Raw genomic sequence first — 23,646 nt, forward strand, 5'->3', positions numbered from 1 at the left:
GTATGAGGCACTGTGAAAGATCTGGAAACAGAAATACGAAGACAAGTAGAATGCTTGCCCCTCACAAACTATATAGGGCTGAACCAATAATGCTTACTTACAAGCATTTTCTAAATCTTTCTACATCTGGTTTCTCAGAGTTAGATTCAGTACTGTAAATTTTTATTTAAGTATCACCCATGAGCAAGGCAGTATGCAGTTATTTTTCCACAACTTAAAATCTGTATCATATGCATTTTTTCCTATAGAAAAATAGTGGCTTTGTCTTTGTTTTTAAACATTAAATTCAGCCAGTCAAGTGTTTATTCAAGATGCCCCGGACAGGGTTTTCGGCTCACAAGATACAGGTATAAGCAAGTATAGGATATAATTTTTTACCACGGTGAGTATCAGAGTGGCCATAGAATAGTAAGCGAGAAACAATACCAAAGAAATGAAGTTTGACCTGGAACTGGACTCTCAGAGGAAAGGAGAAGGGACCGCGTGAGCCACTGGCGTCTTCAAAGAATGTGTCATTGCCAACAAGGACTTTAGCAGACACTAAAGAATAGGAAGGTCACAGAATATTTTCAGCAAAGGGTGCGGTGTACGAAAGCCTGGCTGGTCTGGAGAATTGTAAGCGTGTGTCGAGTGCAGAATGAGGTTGGATGGATGAGAAAGGCCAGAATAAAGAGCATCCCTGAGTCAAGAGGAGGGTTCCAGGCTTAGGTGAGGAGGTTCCAAAGACATGAAGGACTGCCGAGCTACTGTTAGGAGACCCCAAAGCCAGGTCCATGGTGCTCTGGGCACTGATTAAGTCACAGCACCTGCATATATGCGTTATTACTCCTCAGATATGTGGAGATGATGCTTTGATGAATGAAATTCAACTTGTTTAAAAAGAATTACAGAATTCGTGATATCAACAGCTAATCAACATCAACTGCTATCATGCAAAAATCTGTATTTTTTCCTTTAACTAATGGAAAGGGCAAAATAAAGCTGCCATGTATTTGAGGGGGCAAGAAAGTGACATGATAAAAGCAGATGGATCTGGTGGCAGCACACGGGCCATGCTGGAAGGGTCAGAGAGCAGCTGGGGGGATGGGGCAGGAGGCTGAGGGGAGTTGATGGGGGCACGGATAGGGCAGCGTGGACGTGGATGGAAGGTGGTGGAAAAAGGAAGAACTGAATGAGAAAGACATTTGGACTAGGTCACAGGGAAAGTCAAAGATGACTGATATTTCTGGCCTGGAAAACTGGTACAAGGTCAATTTCATCCATGAAAAGTCTGTCAGCACAGAGCCTGCTTTGGATCCTCTGTCCCCCTCCCTTCCTTCCCCTCTCCCACTTGCACTCTCCCCAAAATAAATGTTAAAAAAAGAAAAGGAAATGGGAAAGTTGAAGGCTTTGTTTCTAATTTTTTTTTTACATTTATTTATTTTTGGGAAGCAGAGAAGTGAGCAGGGGGAGGATCAGAGAGAGAGGGAGACACAGAATCCGAAGCAGGCTCCAGGCTCTGAGCTGTCAGCACAGAGCCCGATGGGGGCTCAAATTCATGAATGCAAGATCATGACCAGAGCCGAAGTAGGGCTTAACCAACTGAGCCACCCAGGCACTCCAGACGGCTTTTTTTTTAAATGTTTAAGAATCTTTTCCCCAGAAGGAAGGGTCCTTTTGTCAGGTTTCCCTAGTCAAAAAGTAGAGAATATTTTCTCTAATCTCTCCAGTACTTTGAAATACGCTATGTCTCAGCAGATCTAAGACACCATCAAGTCGTCTAAGGGTGTAATATGCACCCTTGTTTAAGTTCTACTAAGTAAGAAACAATTACTATAACATGCTACCAGTGTTCAGATCCATCCTAGTTCCATAAATGTGAAAGTGCGAAAAAGCTGTCTTAAATCAGTGTTTCTTTCATTAGTGTCTCCTCCAGGAGCCTCTTTAAGACATTTTTTCCTGATTGTCCCCCATGATGAAATTTTACTGCCACAGTATACTGCGTATCTCTTTATGTATTGTGTGTACATCTGTGCTTCATACAGAAAAAGAATGATAGGGGTATAGCTCAGTGGTAGAGCATTGACTGCAGAAAAAGAATGTTCCCCCCCACAAAACAATTCTCCCCCTTGGGGGCAATAATGCCAGGTTGAAAATACACGGCAAAACTGCAAATAAGGGTTGCCTGGCTGGCTCAGTCGATGGAGCATGCAACACTTGAACTCACGGTTGTGAGTTTGAGCCCCACCTTGGGGGTAGAGATTACTTAAAAATGCAAATGAAATTATAATCAAGCTCATGATTATAGATGCTTGACATTCCCTTCCCTTCAAGCCTTCCTTTTTAAATATTATATTTACACTGTTCTGTTAGATGAAGGGTGTGTGTGTCTGTGTGTGTGTGTGTAGCCTGTTTTCATCTGAAGTACCTTTTGCCCCAGACCAAACGTCAATATGCTTTAGAAAAGAGCAAAGTTTAATTATGGTCTCAGTGGGGCTCTCCCTTTAATGTTGGCGTTAAGAATAATTCGCCTTTCTGTTTCTGTCCAGAGCAGATACTCGCTGCCTCTGCAGAGTTGTTAACTCTCGACATCCAATGAGACTATAGGTGATCATGGGGAAACACAGTGCAGCGGCCTGGCATAGGAACCTTGGCGGGAAGCTCGGTAGGAAGCTGCATAGGACCCAGGGCGCAATGACCTTCCAGAGCCCCTCCTTGGAGTCACTGATGCCGGTGTCCGTCTGGAGAGGAGGTGGCCTTTCCGGAGGCAATGCTACCTCTGACCACTCCCCTCCCGTGCAAGGGTCTCATTCTCTCAGTCAGGCTCCTAGTCACACACAGTCACAACCAAAAAAGGTGATGCAGAAAATTTTCAAATTTCTCTGAAACTAAAGTTGCTTCCCCGTTTTAAAAAGAGTCTATAATTTAGGTCTATAAAAAGAATGTACTTAGCACTCAATAGTTAGGAGCTCTTACCACAATTCAACAGAATAGGAACATTTCACTAAGTTTCTATAAAAACTTTAACAAATTTCTTAGAGCATTCATAATTAAAGGGCTCCCTGACACAGCAAGACAAGACGTTGAAAAGTATTCTATTTATACCCAGTTAAATGCTGATTCCCTTACAGTGGCAGGCACTTTCTGAAATCCTATAGAATATCAACAATCACATATCAGAACATCACAGTGTTCCCATTTTTTAAATTATTGTTTGTGCTAGAAATTTTCAGAAATTCATAGTCATCCCTTTTAACAACCAGAAGGTAAACTATAGATACTCAATCATCGTTAAGATTTCACACATTCCCAGCAAATTAATTTCTAGTTTGATTCTATATACAGCACTTTATGTTGAGGCAGGACATATTCATTCTCTCTCCAGCAGCTATGAAAGTTCATGTGACATAGGATAAGATCCTCTCTCCCTCCTCCTTGTACTTCAATTAAAATGCTCAGTGCTGCTTCAATTCCCAGAAAATTAAACTGACTTAATTAGGGCAGATGTCAAAATAATTAACAGGCCGATAGTAGATAAGTATGCTATTAAAAGCAATACAGCTGTAATTAAACTGAAGGTGTAATCTTTATAAAAGAATCCTACATGTGTGTACAAGTGGAAGCAAATGAAATAACATTATCCAAAAGATGTCACCACATGTAAATGTGACCTTCCCATACAAGAACTCAGCTCGATGCTAACAGTTCTGATTTTAAATAAAAGTATAAAAACCTCTCCAGTATAAAATACACAGACACACTGTATTTTTTTTAATGTTAACATTCACACATCTAGGATATAATACAGACAATATCTGTAATAAGAATGCTGAACACAAGAAGTTTCATTTTTATAATTTCAGTTAGGTGACAAATGCTATCAAGAGAGATGCTGATACCCAAAAAAATGAAAACACTAATTCAAAAAGATATATGCACCCCTATTTATTGCAGCATTATTTGCAATAGCCAAGATATGGAAGCAACGTAAGTGTCCATTGATAGGTGAATGGATAAACAAGATGTGATTGATACACACACACATGCACGCGTGCACACACACACCCACACACACACACTCTCACACACACTGGAATATTACTCAGCCATAAAAAAAGAATGAGCTTTTTTGCCATTTGCAACAATATGGAGGGACCTAGAGGGTATTATGCTAAGTGAAATAAGTCAGACAGAAAGACAACATACAATTTCACTTAGATGTGGAATCTAGAAAACAAAAACAAACAACAAAAGTAGAAATAGAACCATAAATACAGAGAACAAACTGGTAGTTGCCAGTGTGGATGGAGGTAAGGGACAGCCAAAATGGGTGAAGGGGAGTGGGAGACACAGGCCTCTAGTTAAGGAATGAATTAAGTCACAGGGATGAAAGGACAGCATAGGGAATACAATGGTATCATATGGTATCATATCAATGGTATCATAACAGTGCTGTGTGGTGACAGATGGTGGCTACACTTGTGGTGAGCACAGCATTTAGACTCGTCCAATCACTAGGCTATACACCTGAAACTAATGTAACACTGTGAATCAACTATACTTCAATTAAAAAAAAAGATACTGAGTTTTAATGAAGCAACTATACTTCAATTAAAAAAAAAAAAGATACTGAGTTTTAATGAAGCAACTATACTTCAATTAAAAAAAAAGATACTGAGTTTTAATGAAGCAACTACTGAGTTTTAATGAAGCAACTATACTTCAATTAAAAAAAAAGATACTGAGTTTTAATGAAGCAACTATACTTCAATTAAAAAAAAGATACTGAGTTTTAATGACAGCTTTGCATTTCTTCTCCCATGAATTTGTCAATCTAAGCATGACACACAGATCAGCTCTATGAGTTGGTAATCATAAAATTAACTGACTAGGAAATAAGGCCAAATTAATCTGAGGAAAAATACTGATTTTTATGACACAAAAATACACTTTAAAAAAGGGCATAGGAGTATCTCCTAAATGTTGGTAGCTGCTGTAAGCCCATCAGCTCTGGAGTTCCACTGATACTTGAAATGCAAAAAACTCAGGCTTCTTCTTGTGCCTGGGCGATCTTTACCAACATGAGCTGGAAAGGCAAAGTTGGAGGGCCCACGGCCCACACCCAGGGCAAACCAGCTCTCCACCACTGCGACCTGATCACAACTGAAAGCAGTCTGCAGGGAGCCAACGTGACACCCTCCTAACGGAGCCCCCCACACCATCCCAGAGACAGGACGTCCTGCCGGTCAGGGCCCCCCATCCTAAGAAACGGCTAGAGGCTGGGTGGAGGCTCTGTTGACGTGGATGAAGCCTGACACAGGGAACCCTCATGCAAACCGGGGCCACGTGCAGCTCATTTTCATCTCTCTGGGTCCCCGGCGAAACGCAGCTCCCCGTCGCCGCTCACATGTCAGCCAAGTACCTCCACCTACTCGAATCTTAAACATAGAAACAAAGGCCTACAAAATGGTATTTCAATTTCTGTCAGCACCGGAGCCATGCTTGTCTGAATAAGTCAGTTAGAGCAGCACTAGGTACTTGAAAAGAACAGTACAATCAATCCCCAACACCTACTAGACAATTAGCATAAAACTCCACAGAAACCAGTTATCAGACTTAAAATCGTGACAGCAGCGCCACCCAGTGGCACTAGGAAATGCTGCATGTAAGGAACTAGACCATCCCAGGGTGGCCAGAGAGGTCTCCGGTCGCTCAAATCAAAGACCCCAGTAAAACACCTCACACCATGCTGGAAAATTTAAATGGAATTTGAGGGGCACCTGGGTTGCTCAGTCGGTTAAGCGTCTGACTTGGGCTCAGGTCATGATTTCACAGTTTGTGGGTTCAAGTCCCACGTCAGGCTCTGTGCTGACAGCTCAGAGCTTAGAGCCTGCTTGGGATTCTGTGTCTGTCTCTCTCTGCCCCTCCCCTACTCACCATCTCTCTCTCTCTCTCTCTCTCTCTCTCTCAAAAATAAACATTAAAAAAATTGTTAATGAATAAATAAAATGGAAATTGATCCTCCTCAGAGTCTAACAACCAGGCTTAGAGAAAATGTTATTTCATGTTTTCTGAGTAGCCAACACAAGGGCACCAGATAAGATGCAGAATGTATGTTCTGTAACATATTTGAAACATACTAAAAAAAAAAGGATTCAATATTTATCAAAAATTCAAATTTAACTGGGCATCCTGTATTTTTATTTGCTGACTCTGGAAACCTCAGGGCTCCTATAATCTGAAGGACTCCTGCCCCAAAGTACCCACCCCTAGAGAGCAGAGATTCATTTATATAATCAAGTCTTTCAGTTCACTCAAACAGGCAGGAACACATCTGCAGCAAGTAAGAGCTGGCTTACCCCAGGATGGTGCCATCCACTAGCAATGGGCAGGGAAGACACTCTGGTCCATTAGGCAAAAGACTAGCTAGAGAAGGGGGAAGTAGAGGGCAAAGTGGGGGTCCAGATGGCTGGGTCATAAAATGGGAGCATGAAATGTCAGATGGGTGGAGGACGGTAGAAAGGAGAGAAGCAGTTCTGGAAGAAAGAGGAAAAAAAAAAAGCTAACAAATAAATAAAGAAAGAAAGAAATAAACAAACTAACAAACAACTCTTGCCTCTTGACAACTGTACTTATCTAAGCTGTTCCTGCCAGTGCATAGACCGTGCTACTGTGATTTCCCTCATGGGGCCTGGTGTCAGTGAGCAGGGCTTGGTAAGGGAAGGCCAGAAAAAGTGCCTCCACCGATTATCCACATCCAGGCAAACCTTTCCTTAGGAAGGAATTATTAAAATGGGTTTGTGTTCCAGTTTTCTCAAACAAAATAAACTCGTGTTCTTTTTCCTAAGACTCTAACTGGTTTTGTTTCGCACGATTTGCTGTTTTTGCCTCATCCCCTTGCAGAACCACAGTGACCACCAAGGCCTCACGCACCTTTGCAGTGAACCGCAATCGCCCCATCCGTGTTCTCGCAGATGTTCAGGAACCTTCGCACGATGTTGTCACTGGGCGTGCTGCCGTCTATGAAGAAGAGGTCATAGTGCTCGAAGCCGGCGTCTGTGAAGCGCTTTGCCTCGTAAATCTTTTTGTTCAGCCTCACGACTGCAGTCACGTTATGCTTTTTAAAATAAGGAAAGTAGGCTTCAGGGGCGTGCAGAGGATAGCCTGAAGAGAAAACGGAGCTGTAAGCACAAGGCAGGCGTTCCACCTTACACACCCAGAAGCACAAAAGCCCTTCACAATAAAGTTCGTGAATCTCAACAGAGCCTAGGAAGAAAGTGCATTTCCCAAGAGGTCAAAGCACATTCCTAAGGCAGCAGCAGTCTGAATAAGTGGAGAAAAAAAAACACCACAGGAGAGGAAAAACCTTTTCTGAGTATTGGAAATAGCTTATGAAAAGTCAAACCTCCACCCATAGGATTCAAATCCTGGCAGCATACGTCTCCCAAACTGAAACAAGGAGCTTCTGGATGCCCTGGAATGTGCTCAGTAGGCCTGGAAAGATTCTTTGTGCTGTTTCTTCCACTTGACAAATACTTTTCAATTACAGTTAAACCCCTTTCGCCAGGGGATTAGTTTCCATCCATAGTGCAATCCGTGCCACAAAAGAGATTAATAATTATTAAGCACCTACCATGTGTAAGTAACCATCGCATATGACTTCTTTAAATTCTCAAAACAGCCTGTTATGGTAAGAATAGTTCATCCCATTTAAGAGACTGAGAAACGAAAACAGTTTAATAATTTTTTGTAGACATTTTCTCTTTTGAAGGGTGGGGGTACAGGTAGTGAGCCTCTAAACCCCCTTTTGTTTCGAATGGGTCCAGCATCGTGTGAGTATTCCCAGGAGCTACAGACCTAGACTTGGCCAATCAACAGAGGTGACCCCTGGTGGCTTTGGCCACTGCAGCCCTTGCCCCCAGCCCCAGCTACTAACAGGGGACTCATTTCTCAGCACCCTGATTACCGCATCTGGAACTTCTTCAGGGTTCACGGACTCACAGCATACCAGGTGAGACAATCTACTCAGAACTCATTCAGGGTGGTGAGCCCCACACAAATGGGCAGCAGCAGCCTGCACAGTGAACCAGCAATGGCTGCCCTATGACCTTGGCTACATTTCTTGTTGCCTCAGACTCTGCCTGTGCTGGTCATTTCCTATATTCTCTCAGCTGCGAGCCAACCCTCCCATGCTGGGGCTGGGGTCTGCGGATGGCATTTGCAGCTAGCTTCCTTTCAGTTCAAAAAACAGGAGGCATGAAGCACAACCAGAGTGACTGGAGGCCAGAGGAAGGAGAAGGGACTTCCCTGTGGGGGCCAGCAAGGCTTCGGCAGCAGAACACAGGAGCGGCCAGAGCTCCCAGCACCAGGCTGCAGCCCAGCCCCTACGTATCTGCTCCTCAGCCCCCAAATGCAAACACCAGCTGGGCAGCATTCTCTTCCCAGCTCCTGATACCAGCCTGGCTGCCCTCCCAAGACCCTGGCTGCCGGTGACCTCACTTTCTCCCTTTTTAAAGGCAGTAGCTGTTTCCTCCATAACATTCTGGTTTCCTCAGTGTGGTCCTTTTCCTGTTTAGCCTTCTCTGTAACGAATCCCTTGAATGAAACTTACTCCGTTTGAAATGGTGTGGTTTCCATTTCCCTGCCTGGACCCTGCTGAGACGTGATCTCCCTTGGATCCTGTTCATTTTCTAGGCCTCACTCTCCAGCCTTCCCTTGGAGGCTGTGAGATCCCCAGCGTAATCCCACGCAATGCCTTTTTGGTTTAATTTACCAGAGATGGGTTCTGTTGCCTGTAACCAAGCCCTAACTGGTCTACCTGGCCAAGGTCACACAGTGGATGGCGGCAGAACTGGAAGGCAGGTCGAACTAATCCACAGCCCAGATACGTCATGTTTACAGGCCATGCTGCTTCCGAGCAAACAGGTAATACAGGGCTTATTTTCCATCTTCAGTGTAGAAGCAGTAACTTACACACACACACATTTAGAGAAAACGGGTGCTTTTCTACTTGGAAAAAACAAATCTGTTTTCCTACCAGGCTCAACTTATTTTCCAGCAACAGATTCACAGCCTAAAGGAGAAAAGAACTGTGGTCGGTAGAAGGAAACAAGAGCTTTCCTACCATGTAAGAACGGGAAGAAGAGGACTCACAAACCTATGGGAAGCCTTCCCTTGGTGTGGTAGGCTGATGAGCACTTCTGACCCTGGGTTCCTAGCATACCTGGTACCTCCGTGATGGCACCTGTTACCTGATGTGCTATGGCTGGTTTAGCGTCAATCCCCTCCCCTCCTCTGCCAAGACTGGAAGAATATTTCTTTTCACCTATTAATTTCCATCAGGAGTAAATGGCATTATAGGTAATATACCTAAATCAACTATTAAGAGCAACTATGTGTCCATTTGGATAAAAAACAAAAACAAAAAACAAACAAACAAACAAACAAACACTGGACAGTTATCCAAATATGGCGATAGGATACAGAAATAATAATGATAATGGTAATAATCATAACTAACATTTACTAAGCACTTACTCTGTGCCAGGCACTAAACTTAAGTGCTTCAGATAGGTCATCTCATTAAACCTTGCAATTAGCCAATTACTGCTGCCTAGAAAAGTGAACGGGCTCACACACACAGCTGGTAAGAGACAGAGGCAGTATCTGAACCCTGGCAGTCAGAATCCAGGGCCTGTGCTGGGGCTGATTTCAAGTAAGATCCAACCTGATTCTATCTGTTAGGTCTCCAAATAAAGGAATATTACATGACCATTAGAGGCTGCACTTCCTAGAGCTGGTGAGCATGTTTCTTTAAAATCCCTCAAACTCTTTCAAGTGAGCCATAACCAATGACAATGACAATATCCTACAACCTCTGAATAACTGTGGGTATTATCACTGCATTTGGGACTGATTTTAGCAACGTGCAGAACGGAGCATTCATCAGCCCCGTCCTCTATTTGGCCGCTAGATGGCGCCCTGGCATCAATAAAGCACAGGCAGAGCCCAAGAGCAGAGTGAAATCTGAATTTCAGAGCAGAGAGATTTAAAATTCATCTCTTCCCAGCCCCTCATTTAAAGCTGAGAAACTGAAGAACAGCAAAGGACTAGTCCACACAGGCATTATTAAGAGTAAAAACCTCAAAATGGGCAGGCAAATGTAGGACGCGATAAAATATGTTTATTAGGCTAATTAATGAGAAAAATGTAATCAGAATATCTATCTAATAAGCACCTATTATGTGCCTGACGCTGTGCCAGACACTTCATATAATATCTCTAATCTTCACTACATGCCTGCATTGTGCATCCTATTCCCCCTCGTCCCCCCTCCCCCCATTTGGTATACAAGGAAACTGAAGCTCGGAGAAGTTGACGGGGTCTGGGAAGTTCACACAGCCAGTAAGGGGCAGTCAGGCTCCATGGCCCAGCTGTGCATACCTGCTTCTGTCATGAAAGGATCAGGCAGAATCGGCTTCAAATTGTTGCAATTCCCTCTCAAGCTTTCTCTGTTCTTTTTCTTTCTTTTTGTTTTAAATAGAGATAAGAAGGACATTGCCATCGGAGAGTTTGGGGGATTTTTTGGAAAACTGGAAATCCAAAATACGTTTATTTCTACCACTATATTATTCACGCAGCATCTCAAATTTAAGCAAAAAAAGGTAGAGCTCAACAACAACAACAAAGGTAAGGGCCCTTCTCTCCCTCACCATCAAAATAATGTGAACCAAGACAACTGTAAAAATTGTATTTGCTCTCTGTGGACACAACACACACTTGAGACTCTTACAGTGCATTCTGCCCAGATCCCAAGATTTTAGGGCTTCTTTTATTACATCCTAACAATGGCTATTTGAGTGTTCATTTCTTTAAAATCTACCTTCTCTACTAACCCCTAAATGACTTTCAGCCTCCTCAGGAAACACAGAGTTTCTCAATTAAAAAAAAAAAAAAAGCACCCAGATTACACTGTAATTGGATCAAGTTTATTAATCCTATCACACAATTATTTTCTTAAGCTCAAAAAACATTTACAAAGTAGTTAAAGCCCTTTTACAAAAACTACAATGAAGCTTCTAATGAATATCAGATCTTAAAATGGGGAGTCCAGCAGAGTATCAATATTTACCAACGACAGCCTTAAGTGAGAATTCTCTAGGCATCATAAAAACCAACAAATACTAGGTGAGCAGCCCTTTCAGAACTTTTTTTCTCAATGTAAGAGGGTACAATATATGCAGAGGGGGGGAAAAAAGATGTAGATAGAGCAATATTTTAAAGGGCTTATTTCTAGATTATATAATTACAAGTGACTTTCCTTTATATTGCTTAAATTTTCTATAGTAAACATGTACTTCTGTAATAAGATGAAAAAGAACATAGAATTTGGAATCAAAGAGACCTGTGTTTGAATCCATGCACTGCCACTTTCTGGCTGTGTAAACCTGGGCAAGTCAGGTAACTCCTCTGAGCCTCTATCTTCTCTTCCATAAAATAACTACCACCTCCCCCAGAGGGTGGTTCTGATTATTTCGAAGATATGTGCACAAAAGGCTTAGCACCATTCCTGGCATATAAGCAAATGGTAGCTACAATTATTTCCCAGTATTACAATATGCAACCAAAAAGAATTTTTAAAGATTTTTGACAATTAAGGAAGTACAGTCTTCCCTTTATAAAATAAATAAGACACAGGGATGTAATAGACAACGTAGGAAATATAGTCAATAATATTGTAACAACTTTGCATTATGACAGATGGTAACCAGACTTAACGTGGTAACCATGTCCTAATGTGTAGAAATATCAAATCACTATGTTACACACCTAAAACTAATACAATATTATAGGTCAACTGTTATTCAATTTAAAAAAGTTGTTACATAAAATATTCATAGACTTTTATCTGCTGATTCTACTACTTAAGAATTTAGAGAAGAAATGAGAACTACAAAGAAAATGCATGAATGTGTTTGCCAACCATGACAGTTTTAAAAAGAGAAAAACTGTAAACAATGTAGATTTCATTGAAAAAGTAATTAATTAACAGCATTATGGCACATTGCTGAATAATATACAATGCAGTCATGGAAAAGTATAATGAAAATCTACATTTACTACCATGGAAAGAAGTCTGTAATATGTGAAGTGAAAAAAGCTGATAAGAGACAGGAATCATGATGCTATACTTATAAAGAAAGAAAGGTTTACTTTTATAAGTGTGTGTGCGTATTCCACTGGAAGAGGGGGAAGTGTGTGCAAGCAAATACAGAGAAGCAGATGGAAAGAAAATTAAAACCCCTATTATCCCACCACCAACTATTAACCCTTGAAAACTTGGGTAGAATTACAGGTCATTTTTATGCTTTTTTTTAATTCACCTGCATTTTATTTTTTTCATATATTTTTTCATATGTATTACCTCTCAAAATTTTTTAAATGATTCTTTCCATTACACCTCTCATCTTCTCTTTAAGAAAATGTCACAAGGGGCGCCTGGGTGGCTCAGTCTGTTGAGCATCTGACTTTGGCTCAGGTCATGATCTCTTTCATGAGTTTCAGCCCCACATCAGGTTCTGTGCTGACAGTGCAATGCCTGGAGCCTGCTTCGGATTCTGTCTCCCTCTCTCTCTGCCCCTCCCCTGCTCTCACTCTGTCTCTCTCTCTCTCAAAAATAAATAAACATTAAAAAAAGATTTTTTTAAAGAAAAAGAAAATGTCACAAAACATGTGAATCTTAAATAGCAAAACTCTTTCAACTTTGTCAAATGAACACCCGCTGACAGAGCCACTACTGAAACCATGCACCTACCAAGATGTTCTGGGTCTGAGTCAGATTGTTTTGCACAGGAGGCCAAAGGTAAGTGTAATCAATCCTGTCTTGAAAGACCAACCACCAGAAAGCAGTTTCCCTGGGCACATAACATGTTAGTCCTAACAACCCTCATGACAGAGGGTTAGTTAGTCAATGTCTGGAGCAAAGTTCATTAGCAAATTCATGAATGAGAAGATGTAATTCTGGCTTCAGTACAGAGGCCTCCTATTTGAGAGCTTAAGTCTCTAGACCCGCCTTCCCCATCACAGGGAAAGCATGATTCAAGGAGAGTTCCCTGGAAGGTGTGTCATGGGCATGAACTGAGGAGCACATGTGTGGGAGTGCAAACAAATTAGCAAATCTAAATGCATGAATAACAACGTACAATGAAACTAGAGTTTAGAATTAATACTTGGGATGACGTGGGATTCCTGAGTGGCTCAGTCGGCTAAGTGTCCAACTTTGGCTCAGGTCATGATCTCAGGGCTAGTGAGTTTGAGCCCCTCGTGGGCTCTGTGCTGACAGTTCGGAGCCTGGAGCCTGTTCAAATTCTATGTCTCCCTCTCTCAAAAATAAATAAACATTAAAAATTTTTTTTAAAATATTTATGATGATGATAATGCAGAAAGAATAAATCTCAATCAGGGGTTTTTGGATTATGTTCCTTCAAAACACTGATGTTCCACTGAGAACAAACTGAGGGTTGATAGGGGGTGGGAGGGAGGGGAGGGTGGGTGATGGGCATTGAGGAGGGCACCTTTTGGGATGAGCACTGGGTGTTGTATGGAAACCAATTTGACAATAAACTTCATATATTGAAGAAAAAAAAAAAAAAACACTGATATTCCAGAGCTGTGAGCAGATAAGGAGCTATTGTGTTCATAAGTGAAATTTTTAAATTTTATGTACTCCTCCCATAAATTATCCTTAAATCTTTGGTGCCTATCAATACTTGTCTTCTAGGAAGGTAACAGATGAAATTAAGTAGAAAATAAACATTAAAGGGAAAACTCATGTAGCTGATCATATGTCATTCAAGAGGCTTATTTTTTTGTTTTGTTTTTTTTTTTTGGCGTCCTGAGTATGTATGCCGCTGGCTATACCTATACTGCAAATGAGTAACTTAATGACTGTCAGCTAGAAAAGTATTCTTGTCATCATAATGGAACTAAATAAATAGATCAACATTTATTTGATGTAATAAATAATAAAAAATAAATAGATCAACAATAAATAGATCACTAAATAAATAGTGGCAACATTTAGAAGCCAAGCTCTGGGATGGAGTACTAGTTCCCCCATTACTCTGAACAAAACCCTACTCATAAGCCTACTCCATTCTTCCTCTGCAAAATGGAGATAAATGTACCTATACCTCATACAGGGTTGAGTGTGCACTGAGATAATGCTGTGACTGGCTAGTAACTAGTGCACAGCAAGCACTCAATAAATGACACCTGTTGACACCACCATCGTCATTACTGTGCCACATGATGTTCCCCAGAGCATACCTTGACATAGCACCCCACCACCAAATCTCAGAACAACGGACAAAGTGCAACAATCTGCTGATTGGTTTGACCAGTTTGCTTCTCAGATTCTTCTTTCATAACTGGGTCAGGCAAAGTGAGCATCCAATTTATGGCAATCTAAAAATTTTCTAGTTTTTAAACAGTGATTATTTACCACCTACTAAACTATAATACTTAACACACTAATTACTACTGTTCGATTTTTGACTAATAGATATTCTTTGGAAAATATTATCAAAAGAAAGGATTATCTGAAGAAATTAAAGAAGATGAACTGAAATAAATGTTTGGATGGTAAAGTAAAGAAAAACCTACCATTTTCAATTTTGCTTTTTGGATGTGGTCCACTAAATGCTAAAAATTTTCCTGGAACAATCCAGTTGAAGTCACCATTTTCAACTCGCTGGCAGAATTTTGTGAGAAAAGAGAAGAAAAATATTTTATAATTCTTATACAACTTAGGAAACCCTTACAAACAAAACTGGTTTTTACTCTGTTAGTACTATTGGACGTACATGAAGACAAAGTAATATAGCTTAAAATAAAAACATGCATCTGATTCTCAAAATTATATTTCAATACACTTCAGAAAAAGTTTTCTGTAGACTGTATGAAAAGTTAGGAAAACTTTATTTAAAGTGGGGGTACTTTGCTTAAAATAATTTTGTGTCCTGGCTACTCTGCAATGACATGAGATGAAAACAAATATTACTTGTCCCTGCAATAAATAAAAGGGCAAGAAGATAAAGGACAGAAAATATAAGCACTTTCTATGAACACGGTAAACATATTTTAAAGAATGAAAAAAAAATTATAAATATCAGGGTCACAGTGAACACACTTCCTTTTTTTTTTTTTTTTTTTTTTCTGTTTTTATAGGTGGCTACTGTTGTCAGGGCTGATTTTTAGACTGGGAAACAGAAGGAGACAAGAGTGAGAACAGAGGATCATTAAACCCTCAAGGTATACCACAAACTCAAGTCAGCCAAGGTCTATGGCAGGAGTGGCAAACCCAAACAGCGACACGGGTCTGACAAGAGACATAAATAAAGGCAGGTGCGGGGCGCCTGGGTGGCTCAGTCGGTTAAGCGGCCGAATTCGGCTCAGGTCATGATCTCGAGGTCCGTGAGTTTGAGCCCCGCGTCGGGCTCTGGGCTGACAGCTCAGAGCCTGGAGCCTGTTTCAGATTCTGTGTCTCCCTCTCTCTGACCCTCCCCCGTTCATGCTCTGTCTCTCTCTGTCTCAAAAATAAATAAACGTTAAAAAAAAATTAAAAAAAAAAAAAAAAAGGCAGGTGCTCCTCAGCTCTGGCTAATTTAGTCACCTTGCAGGAAAGGCTAACTGAATGTGGCTGATTTTCTGAATGCATTTTCAGGTGAAATCTCTCTGTATGTAATGTTGACTATTTTAAGTTTTTAAATATTATGAAACTAAATAAAACACACCTGCGGGTCGACTTTGATCATCAGTTGTCAACCTCTGGTCTACACTCTCTAAAAGATCCTCAGAAAAGGCCTGAAGACCAGCATCCTCCCACTGCTCCATTATCTCCTCCACTGTCTTCCCTTCCCAACATGCCTCTAAACCCATGGAACACTGGGGCAGGGCTGAGGGTACCCAACATTTTGCAGGGAATTAGGACATATCTGTGCAATGCATCATAAAATACATGTGTCGCTTCTCCACATAAGCATTCTTTAGTCCACCTGCAAACTGCCCCCCCCCCCCACCCACCCACCAGGCCCACCTTCTCCTCCCCATCTCCACCCTCAGGGCTCTCTAGCACTGCACAGATACCTCCCCAGGCTGGGAAGGAAGGCAGTTCTCTTTACTGGGCCAAGAGTATCCATTAAAAAAGCTCTCTCCTCCACCACTACATGGCAAAGACCTCAATGGTAAGAATATTTATCAAATACAGTCTACACTCTACCACAGGAGCTCTTAAGTATTTGTTAAATTAATTGGGAGTAATGCTATCAAGGAAACGGAACCTCTACTTTATTTATACTACCATTATCATTTCCCATTTTCATGAAAATCAAAATTTAGCTGTACAATTTCTATGTTTCAAACGAGATGTTTCTTTCTAGTTAGCAAAAGTTACAAAAATGAAACTTTTCATGACACTATAAACGTCTGAATTGTGTTCATCTAACTGTAATAAATATGATATCCCCATAATGCCAGAAATAAAATCTTAGGAATACTGTGAGTGCTATCACATGCCAAGTTATATCTCAGGTATAACTATCTATTTATAACAATTTGAATAAAGAATCTAATATATAGCTCTATGATAATTAAACTTTTTCTTGTTTAAAGAAAGCAGTCTCTAATGTTCCAATATCCCTCTTAAATAATTAATAAACTTAAAACATTACTTAAAAATTTAAAAATAAAAGTCTGCTCTAATCATCAAAAGGCTAAACGCAATTCTTTATGAACAGTAAAAGAAAACAGGTTTCTGTGTTCACTATTTCTGTATCCTTGACCACTAGGTAAGCCTAGATAAATATATTGTGTTACGTCTGTTAATTTGGATTACAGACATCCATTTGGTTAAACAGTAACCTTTTATAATCAATCATATGGAGAAAGGCAATGGACTCACTAAGATACATTCACTCACAAAACCAAAAGAATACGTTTGCAAATCTGCCTACCCAAAAAGATAAACATTAGGTAATACTAGACTATATTCAGTAGCCTGGATAAGGCTGATGGAGTAAACGAAATTTGGGTCTCAGATCCAAATCTGAAAAAAAGTTAATAAGGAAGTTACAGCTTTTAACCGACTAATGTAACATAAGCTTACTTTGGTAAGGTTCCCAAATTAATATTTGTGCCTTCTATCACAGTGAATGATACAAATGTCAATATTTATCAATAATAAAATATTTAAGATGACACAAATTGGTTTTCTAATTAAATACACACACACACACACACACACACACTTCAAAGAAATCTAAATCAGACAGGAACTTAAGGTACTTTCCAACCCTACCACATTTTATAAACAAACATCTCAGCAAGGGCGAGGCAAGAGGATGGTTTTACCGCTTACATTCCAAAGCCTACTGCCTACCAAGTACTACTTAGGAAAACCACACGTTCTTCACTATAATAAAATTTAAAAAAAAAAGCAAAAAAACTGAATTCCTGAAACTGATACATTTAAATGTTAATATTCACTTTACTACAGGAGTCTTCAGTCTACAAAAGATTCGCCAGGTTTCTTTGAAATAGTTAACTGTGCTGGTGCATTTAAAATATCATCTGAGGGGCTCCTGCGTGGCTCAGCTGGTTAAGCATCTGACCCTTGATCTCTGCTCAGGCCTTGATCTCAGGGGTGTGAGCACAAGCCCTGCCCAGTGTGGAGCCTACTTTAAATAAATAAAAAAATAAATGTATGTTTGGAAAACAAAGAACTCAAAGTTGCTTACAAAAAAGTAAATAGCAGTATTAAAACTGAAAAAATAAAAAAAATTAAAAGTAACTGACTTGAAAACATAAATTTTTACATCTAAGAAATATATCCATGCCAGTAAGGCATACCTCTGTTGTACTGGTCACAAAATATATTTTTCAGTCCAAATGCTGAAAATCAATTGGCCTTACACCACTGTAATAGACAGTAAAATAGAAAAGACAGACCTTGAGCTTAACAAGTACAGGATTGATCCCCTTTATCAACAGATAGGTTTCCTAAGACAACATGGACAAACTGTTTTTAAGCACATTTCAACATTCATTAAAACATTTGCTGAGCCTTTATTATACATTAACGACTATCACTCAGTGTCACACATAAAATAATAAAAAGTATCTTCTCTGTCATCTTAAGGAGTCTGAAAGCAAGTGGGAGTGACCAATAACAGTAATAATAATAGATGCAAATACATATTTACCACCAACTCTGTACTAGGCACTGCTCATTCAGTCCTTACAGAAATCCTATGAGGTGGGCGCTACTCTAGTCTCTATTTTACCCATTGCTACAGACTGAATGTGTGTGTTCCCTCAAAATTCACACATCAAAACCTAATCCACAATATGATGGTATGTGGAGGTGGGGTCTTTGGGAGGCGGTTAGGTCATAAGGATGGAGCCCTCACGAATGGGACAAGCATCCTTACAAAAAAGACCCCAGAGAGCTCCCTTACCCCTTGTACCATGTGAGGACCCAGGGAGAACACAGCCACAGAAGAAGGCCACCAGACACCAAACGTGCTGGTGCCTTGATCGGGGATCTTCCAGCCTCCAGAACTGTGAGACTGTTTGTTGTTTAAGCCACGCAGTCTATGGTATTTTTGTTACAGCAGCCCAAACGAAGACACCCATTTAAAAAAAAATAAAGAGTTGCATTAAACTTTGAAACGTGGGGCGCCTGGGTGGCTCAGTCAGTTGAGTGTCCAACTTTGGCTCAGGTCATGATCTCATGTCTGTGGGTTTGAGCCCCACATCAGGCTCTGTGCTAACAGCTCAGAGCCTAGATCCTGCTTCAGATTCTCTGTCTCTCTCTCTCTCTCTGCCCCTTCCCTGCTCACTCTGTCTTTCTATCTCTCAAAAATAAACATTAAAAAAAAGTGCTATAATAGAAGTATGTAAGAGGTTTAACAGTGGCACAAGACTATTTGAAAAATCAAAAAGAGGGGCGCCTGGGTGGCTCAGTCGGTTAAGCGTCCGACTTTGGCTCAGGTCACGATCTCGCGGTCCGTGAGTTCGAGCCCCGCGTCGGGCTCTGGGCTGATGGCTCAGAGCCTGGAGCCTGCTTCCGATTCTGTGTCTCCCTCTCTCTCTGCCCCTCCCCCGTTCATGCTCTGTCTCTCTCTGTCTCAAAAATAAATAAAATGTTAAAAAAAAATTTTTTAAAAAATCAAAAAGAACTAAAAAGTCTCTTTTTATTCATTAAAAAGCACCTTCCTTGGGGCGCCTGGGTGGCTCATTCGGTTGAGCGTCTGACTTCAGCTCAGGTCATGATCTCACAGTTTGTGGGTTCAAGTCCCGCATCAGGCTCTGTGCTGACAGCTTGCTCGGAGCCTGCAGCCTGCTTCAGATTCTGTATCTCCTTCTCTCTCTCTGCCCCTCCCCCGCTAATGCTCTATCTCTCTCTGTCTCTCAAAAATAAATAAATGTTAAAAAAAATTTTTTTAATAAAAGCAACTTCCTTACATTTTCCTAACTTCTAAAACAATAAAATAGTGTTGATGGTATAGTTGTATTACATAAACACAAATATGCTGCAGTGATTGGTACTTTATGTGCTTAAAGCAAAGCAAATATTTGAGTTATTTGGTTTAAATTAAAATGGCATGCCATCTGGCATCTTAAATAATCAAACTCTAGATTATTAATTTAGATTTGCTGTTGAGAGACAGTGTGGTGGAGGGAAAGAGGAGGGCCCCATGTGGATGACTGTTTCACCTCTGCTAGCTCCAGCTGGGGTGGGGAGACACTGATGGTAGAAAACACTTGGGGGAGGGGCTGGGTGGCTCAGTGGGTTGAGCATCTGATTCTTGATTTCAGCTCAGATCATGATCTCACAGTTCTCGAGATCGAACCCTGCATCAGGCTCTGCACTGAGAGCATGGAACCTACTTGGGATTCTCTCTCTCCCTCTCTCTGCCCCTCCCCTGCTCACTCTCTCCCTCTTTCTCAAAATAAATAAATAAACTAGGAAAAAAAAAAAAAAAACAAAACACTTAGGGGACTGCTCCAGCAGCTCAAACCAATGACGCCTCTGCTGATGCAGCCACAGGGAGCACAAACCCAGTGTAAGTTTGCAGGTGCCCTCCAGTGCTCAAGACATGATTATTTGAGGCCACCAGCACATACACGATGGTTGAAAATTGGAAACAGGTGCCCTCACCCATGAAGAGTGTGTTCAACCACAAACCAGAACCCTAGAGAGCAGCAGCATTTCAGGTGGATAAAGGAAGAGAAAGTACTTGCAAAGGAGACTGAGAAGGATGGCCAGAGACTCAAGGAAGAGAAAAGCAAGAGATGGATCCTTACAAGTTAGGGAAGGAAAGTGAGTATCCAGAATTAGAGAGTGGCCACAGGATAAATTAAGTAGGAAGAAGACCAAACACAACCATCTGGTTTTGCTAACTTTTGTATTAGCAAGGACAGGTCCAGCAGACTCACAAAAGTAAAGACCAGACCATAATCAACTAATGACTGAATAATAACAGAGTCAAGACTGCTCTCTTAAGAAGCTTGGAGGTAAAAGAAAGGATAGAAACCAAACAGCAATTAAAGAGGGAGGAAAAAACCATGGGAAATTTCTTAGGACAAGGTAGACCTCGAAACATTTTATAGAGTCAACCAACATGACCTTTGAGCCAGCAATAGGTGTAATGGATTAACAGATGTGGAAACACTGGGTGCCTCCACATTTGCAGGTGCAGTGTCCAGGAAGGAATTTTGCTTCCTTGAACTTGTAGCCTTTGAGTGGTATACTCAATACTACAAGATAGCCCCAGGGAAATGCTTCTAATAGTTCTTTGAGTAGTCAAATCACTGTGGGAGGCATACCTCCACCGTTCCTCCAGGTGGTCAGGACATGCTCACATACCTGCATTCTGGAGCTTGCTTGACCCCAGTCCTATGGCAGGAATTCACAATTACAAGGGCAGAAATTCACATTTTTCCAATTCCATAATCCATGAACAAGAGGGCAGACCAAGCAAGCAGCACTGAGATTACATTCTAGTTTGCTCTACAAACTCTAACCCAAAGCAGTCTTGAAACATCATACCTTAGGTGTTCAACAGCATTGAGTCCTGCTGTTGACCTGAGGTGACACACTGAGCAAAGGAAAACCCAACGAATGTTACCAGTTCTCAAGGTACATACAAAAAGGCATCCTCAGGAGTCTACACCACCTGGTCAGTTTGACAATTTACTTATTAACAGCAATGAAGGATGACAAAGTCAACCTGGAGACAGTCTCTGCTCATATATTAAACTAAACTGATGTTACATGGACTCCCTGCTTGAATATTATAATCCCTAGCAATCCTGTGTTACAAATAACTGGTTAAAAAAAAAATCTCACTATCAGAACACAGACTGGCTGGTAATGAAAGAATGAAACATCATTTACTGATGCTGTCTACCATAGTTAATACCTTTTTCTCTTGGAGTTTACTACAAAATCAGAATGAATTCTTAATAAATCTTGGTCACTTTCATTAGAAAGTAGTTATTTTTAGCAAATTATATAAAATATTTTGAAATACGCTACACTCCTGTTTTTAGTATGCATTCGGTCATGTCTTTATTCTTTCATTTTACAAACATTCAATGACTGCCCACTATGAGCATACTATGCTACTGGTTACTTACTCAGACAAAGATGAGTAAGACTCGGTTCCTGACCTCAAGTAGCCAGAGTGCAGGGAAGACACAGATGTGTAAATAGAGCATCAAGCAACACTGTGTGAGAAGAGCTCCCACAGAGCTAAGAATAACTTAGACACATGCACATAAATATGGTGGGCAGGAAAGAAGGGATCACAGGCAGGAGGGGGGAACAAGAGCATGCCGGAAGGCACAAAAGCATGCAGCTGCGAAGCCCATGAAGGACTTAACATAAGAGACTGATATAATCAGACACAATTTCTAAAACATATACTCCGATAGTAATATGAACACTTGATGGAAGAGGCCCAAGAGTCAACAAAGACCCTTGGGGCACCTGGATGGCTCAGTCAGTTGAGCATCTGACTCTTGATTTCAGCTCAGGTCATGATCTTACAGTTGTGGGATAGAGTCCCACATTAAGCCCCACATCAGGCTCCATGCACAGCATGGAGCCTGCTTAAGATTCTCTCCTTCTGCCTCTCTCCCCTGCTGTGCTCTCTCTCTCTCTCTCTAAAATAAAATTGAAAAAGAAAGAAAGAAAGAAAGAAAGAAAGAAAGAAAGAAAGAAAGAAAAGGAAGGAAGGAAGGAAGGAAGGAAGGAAGGAAGGAAGGAAGGAAGGAAGGGAAAGAGAAAAGGAAGGAAGGAAAGACCCATTCCCAGACATGTAGAATTGACCAATGCTTCCTTATAAACAGTTCCCACATGGGCTACATTATAATGTGGCTAAGATAATGTGAAATCACCTTCTAGAATAGCAATGCTCTTTTACCTAAAGAATACCCTGTAGGTGAAAATAGCAATAAAAATGACTTATTGCTAGAAAAATCACTAGAATATCTCAGGAGCAAAATTTTCCACATTCAGCCTGTCATGAATGAATGAGAAATTCTGTGTAGACAACTGATCTGCTCAGCAAGAAAACGGGGCTTGTGGTGAAGGTCAAACATGATAAATTCACAGAACGAGGCAGAGGGATATATAGATTCTAAGATAGCAGATGGTAAGAATAAAGGTTCTCACCCCATACATGAAGAGATGAAATTACAGGTAACCTCTTGAGAAAGAAAAAAAAAAAAGACTGGACCCAGCAAATATACTGAGCAAATAGAAGGTATTTAATAAGTGTTCAATAAACAAACTGAAAAGTAATCAACTGAAGGCCACAAAGAATGTAATGCAGCTTCTTGACCCCCATATAACAAAAGTTTAACTGTACACCGTTATTTCTGTAGAACAAAGCTTTCCAACAAAATGTAGATCCCTGGGCAGAGATGGGGACAGCCAGAGTCCTCTAGGCCAGTCATCAACAGCTATGAGCTATGACCACAGGGTGCTGAGCAAATATTATTTTCCATGTGTACCTTGAGGAGAGGAACAAAAGAAGGCCCTACGCAGTGACTCCACACAGGCAGTAACCAGTCTTTCTGTCACCAGGTCTGCAGTAGCCAAGCATGGCTCTAACCACGTCCATCAAGTACCCACTGTTAACGTGGTCCAGGTTTGTCAGCATGGAAAAGCAAAGGGCCAAGTCCATAATTCCAGGACATATCCTCATACTGACAATGCTGCTTCACTGAAAGCATTTTTTTTTTCTCAAAAAAAGGAATGATTTATGGGAGGGGGGGAGATAAAAAGATAGTGGAAGATATAAAATAGCTCAGAGAAAGGAGTCAAAGTGATTTCGTAGTTTTTTGAAGTAGGCTTTACATAAACTTTAAGCTCCATCTAATCCCCAAAAAGGTATTTACGGCAATTCCTAGGGATTGCGTGGGCCAAATTCGGGATGGGGTAATGAACATAAGCCACAGCGGTGAGGCATATCCACATGCTGCCACTGAAGCTTGTTTCCTTGCACTTCTCTCCTCCTCCTGTCTCCCCAGGACAGGGTGCTGCTGAGTTGGTCTGTGTGTGGCCAACATAGACACATCATCAAAAAGGACAAGCCT

General features: G+C 40.9%; 1 protein-coding gene across 7 annotated transcripts in view; it reads right to left on the bottom strand.

The window, feature by feature from the left end:
- CDC14A (cell division cycle 14A) overlaps positions 1–23,646 on the bottom strand; it is a 186,591-nt gene that overhangs the window by 71,892 nt on the left and 91,053 nt on the right. For all 7 annotated transcript variants that reach the window (XM_019457632.2, XM_053891941.1, XM_053891950.1 and 4 more), the window contains 2 exons: positions 14,644–14,731; positions 6,913–7,143 (listed from right to left, as the gene is read on the bottom strand). In XM_019457632.2, the coding sequence (XP_019313177.2) occupies positions 6,913–7,143; positions 14,644–14,731 (319 nt within the window). The remainder of the gene's footprint in view (positions 1–6,912; positions 7,144–14,643; positions 14,732–23,646) is intronic.

The sequence above is a fragment of the Panthera pardus genome, unplaced genomic scaffold, assembly GCF_024362965.1.
Source record: "Panthera pardus isolate Hobbes unplaced genomic scaffold, ASM2436296v1 HiC_scaffold_11, whole genome shotgun sequence".
In the NCBI taxonomy this organism is placed as follows: Eukaryota; Metazoa; Chordata; class Mammalia; order Carnivora; family Felidae; genus Panthera; species Panthera pardus.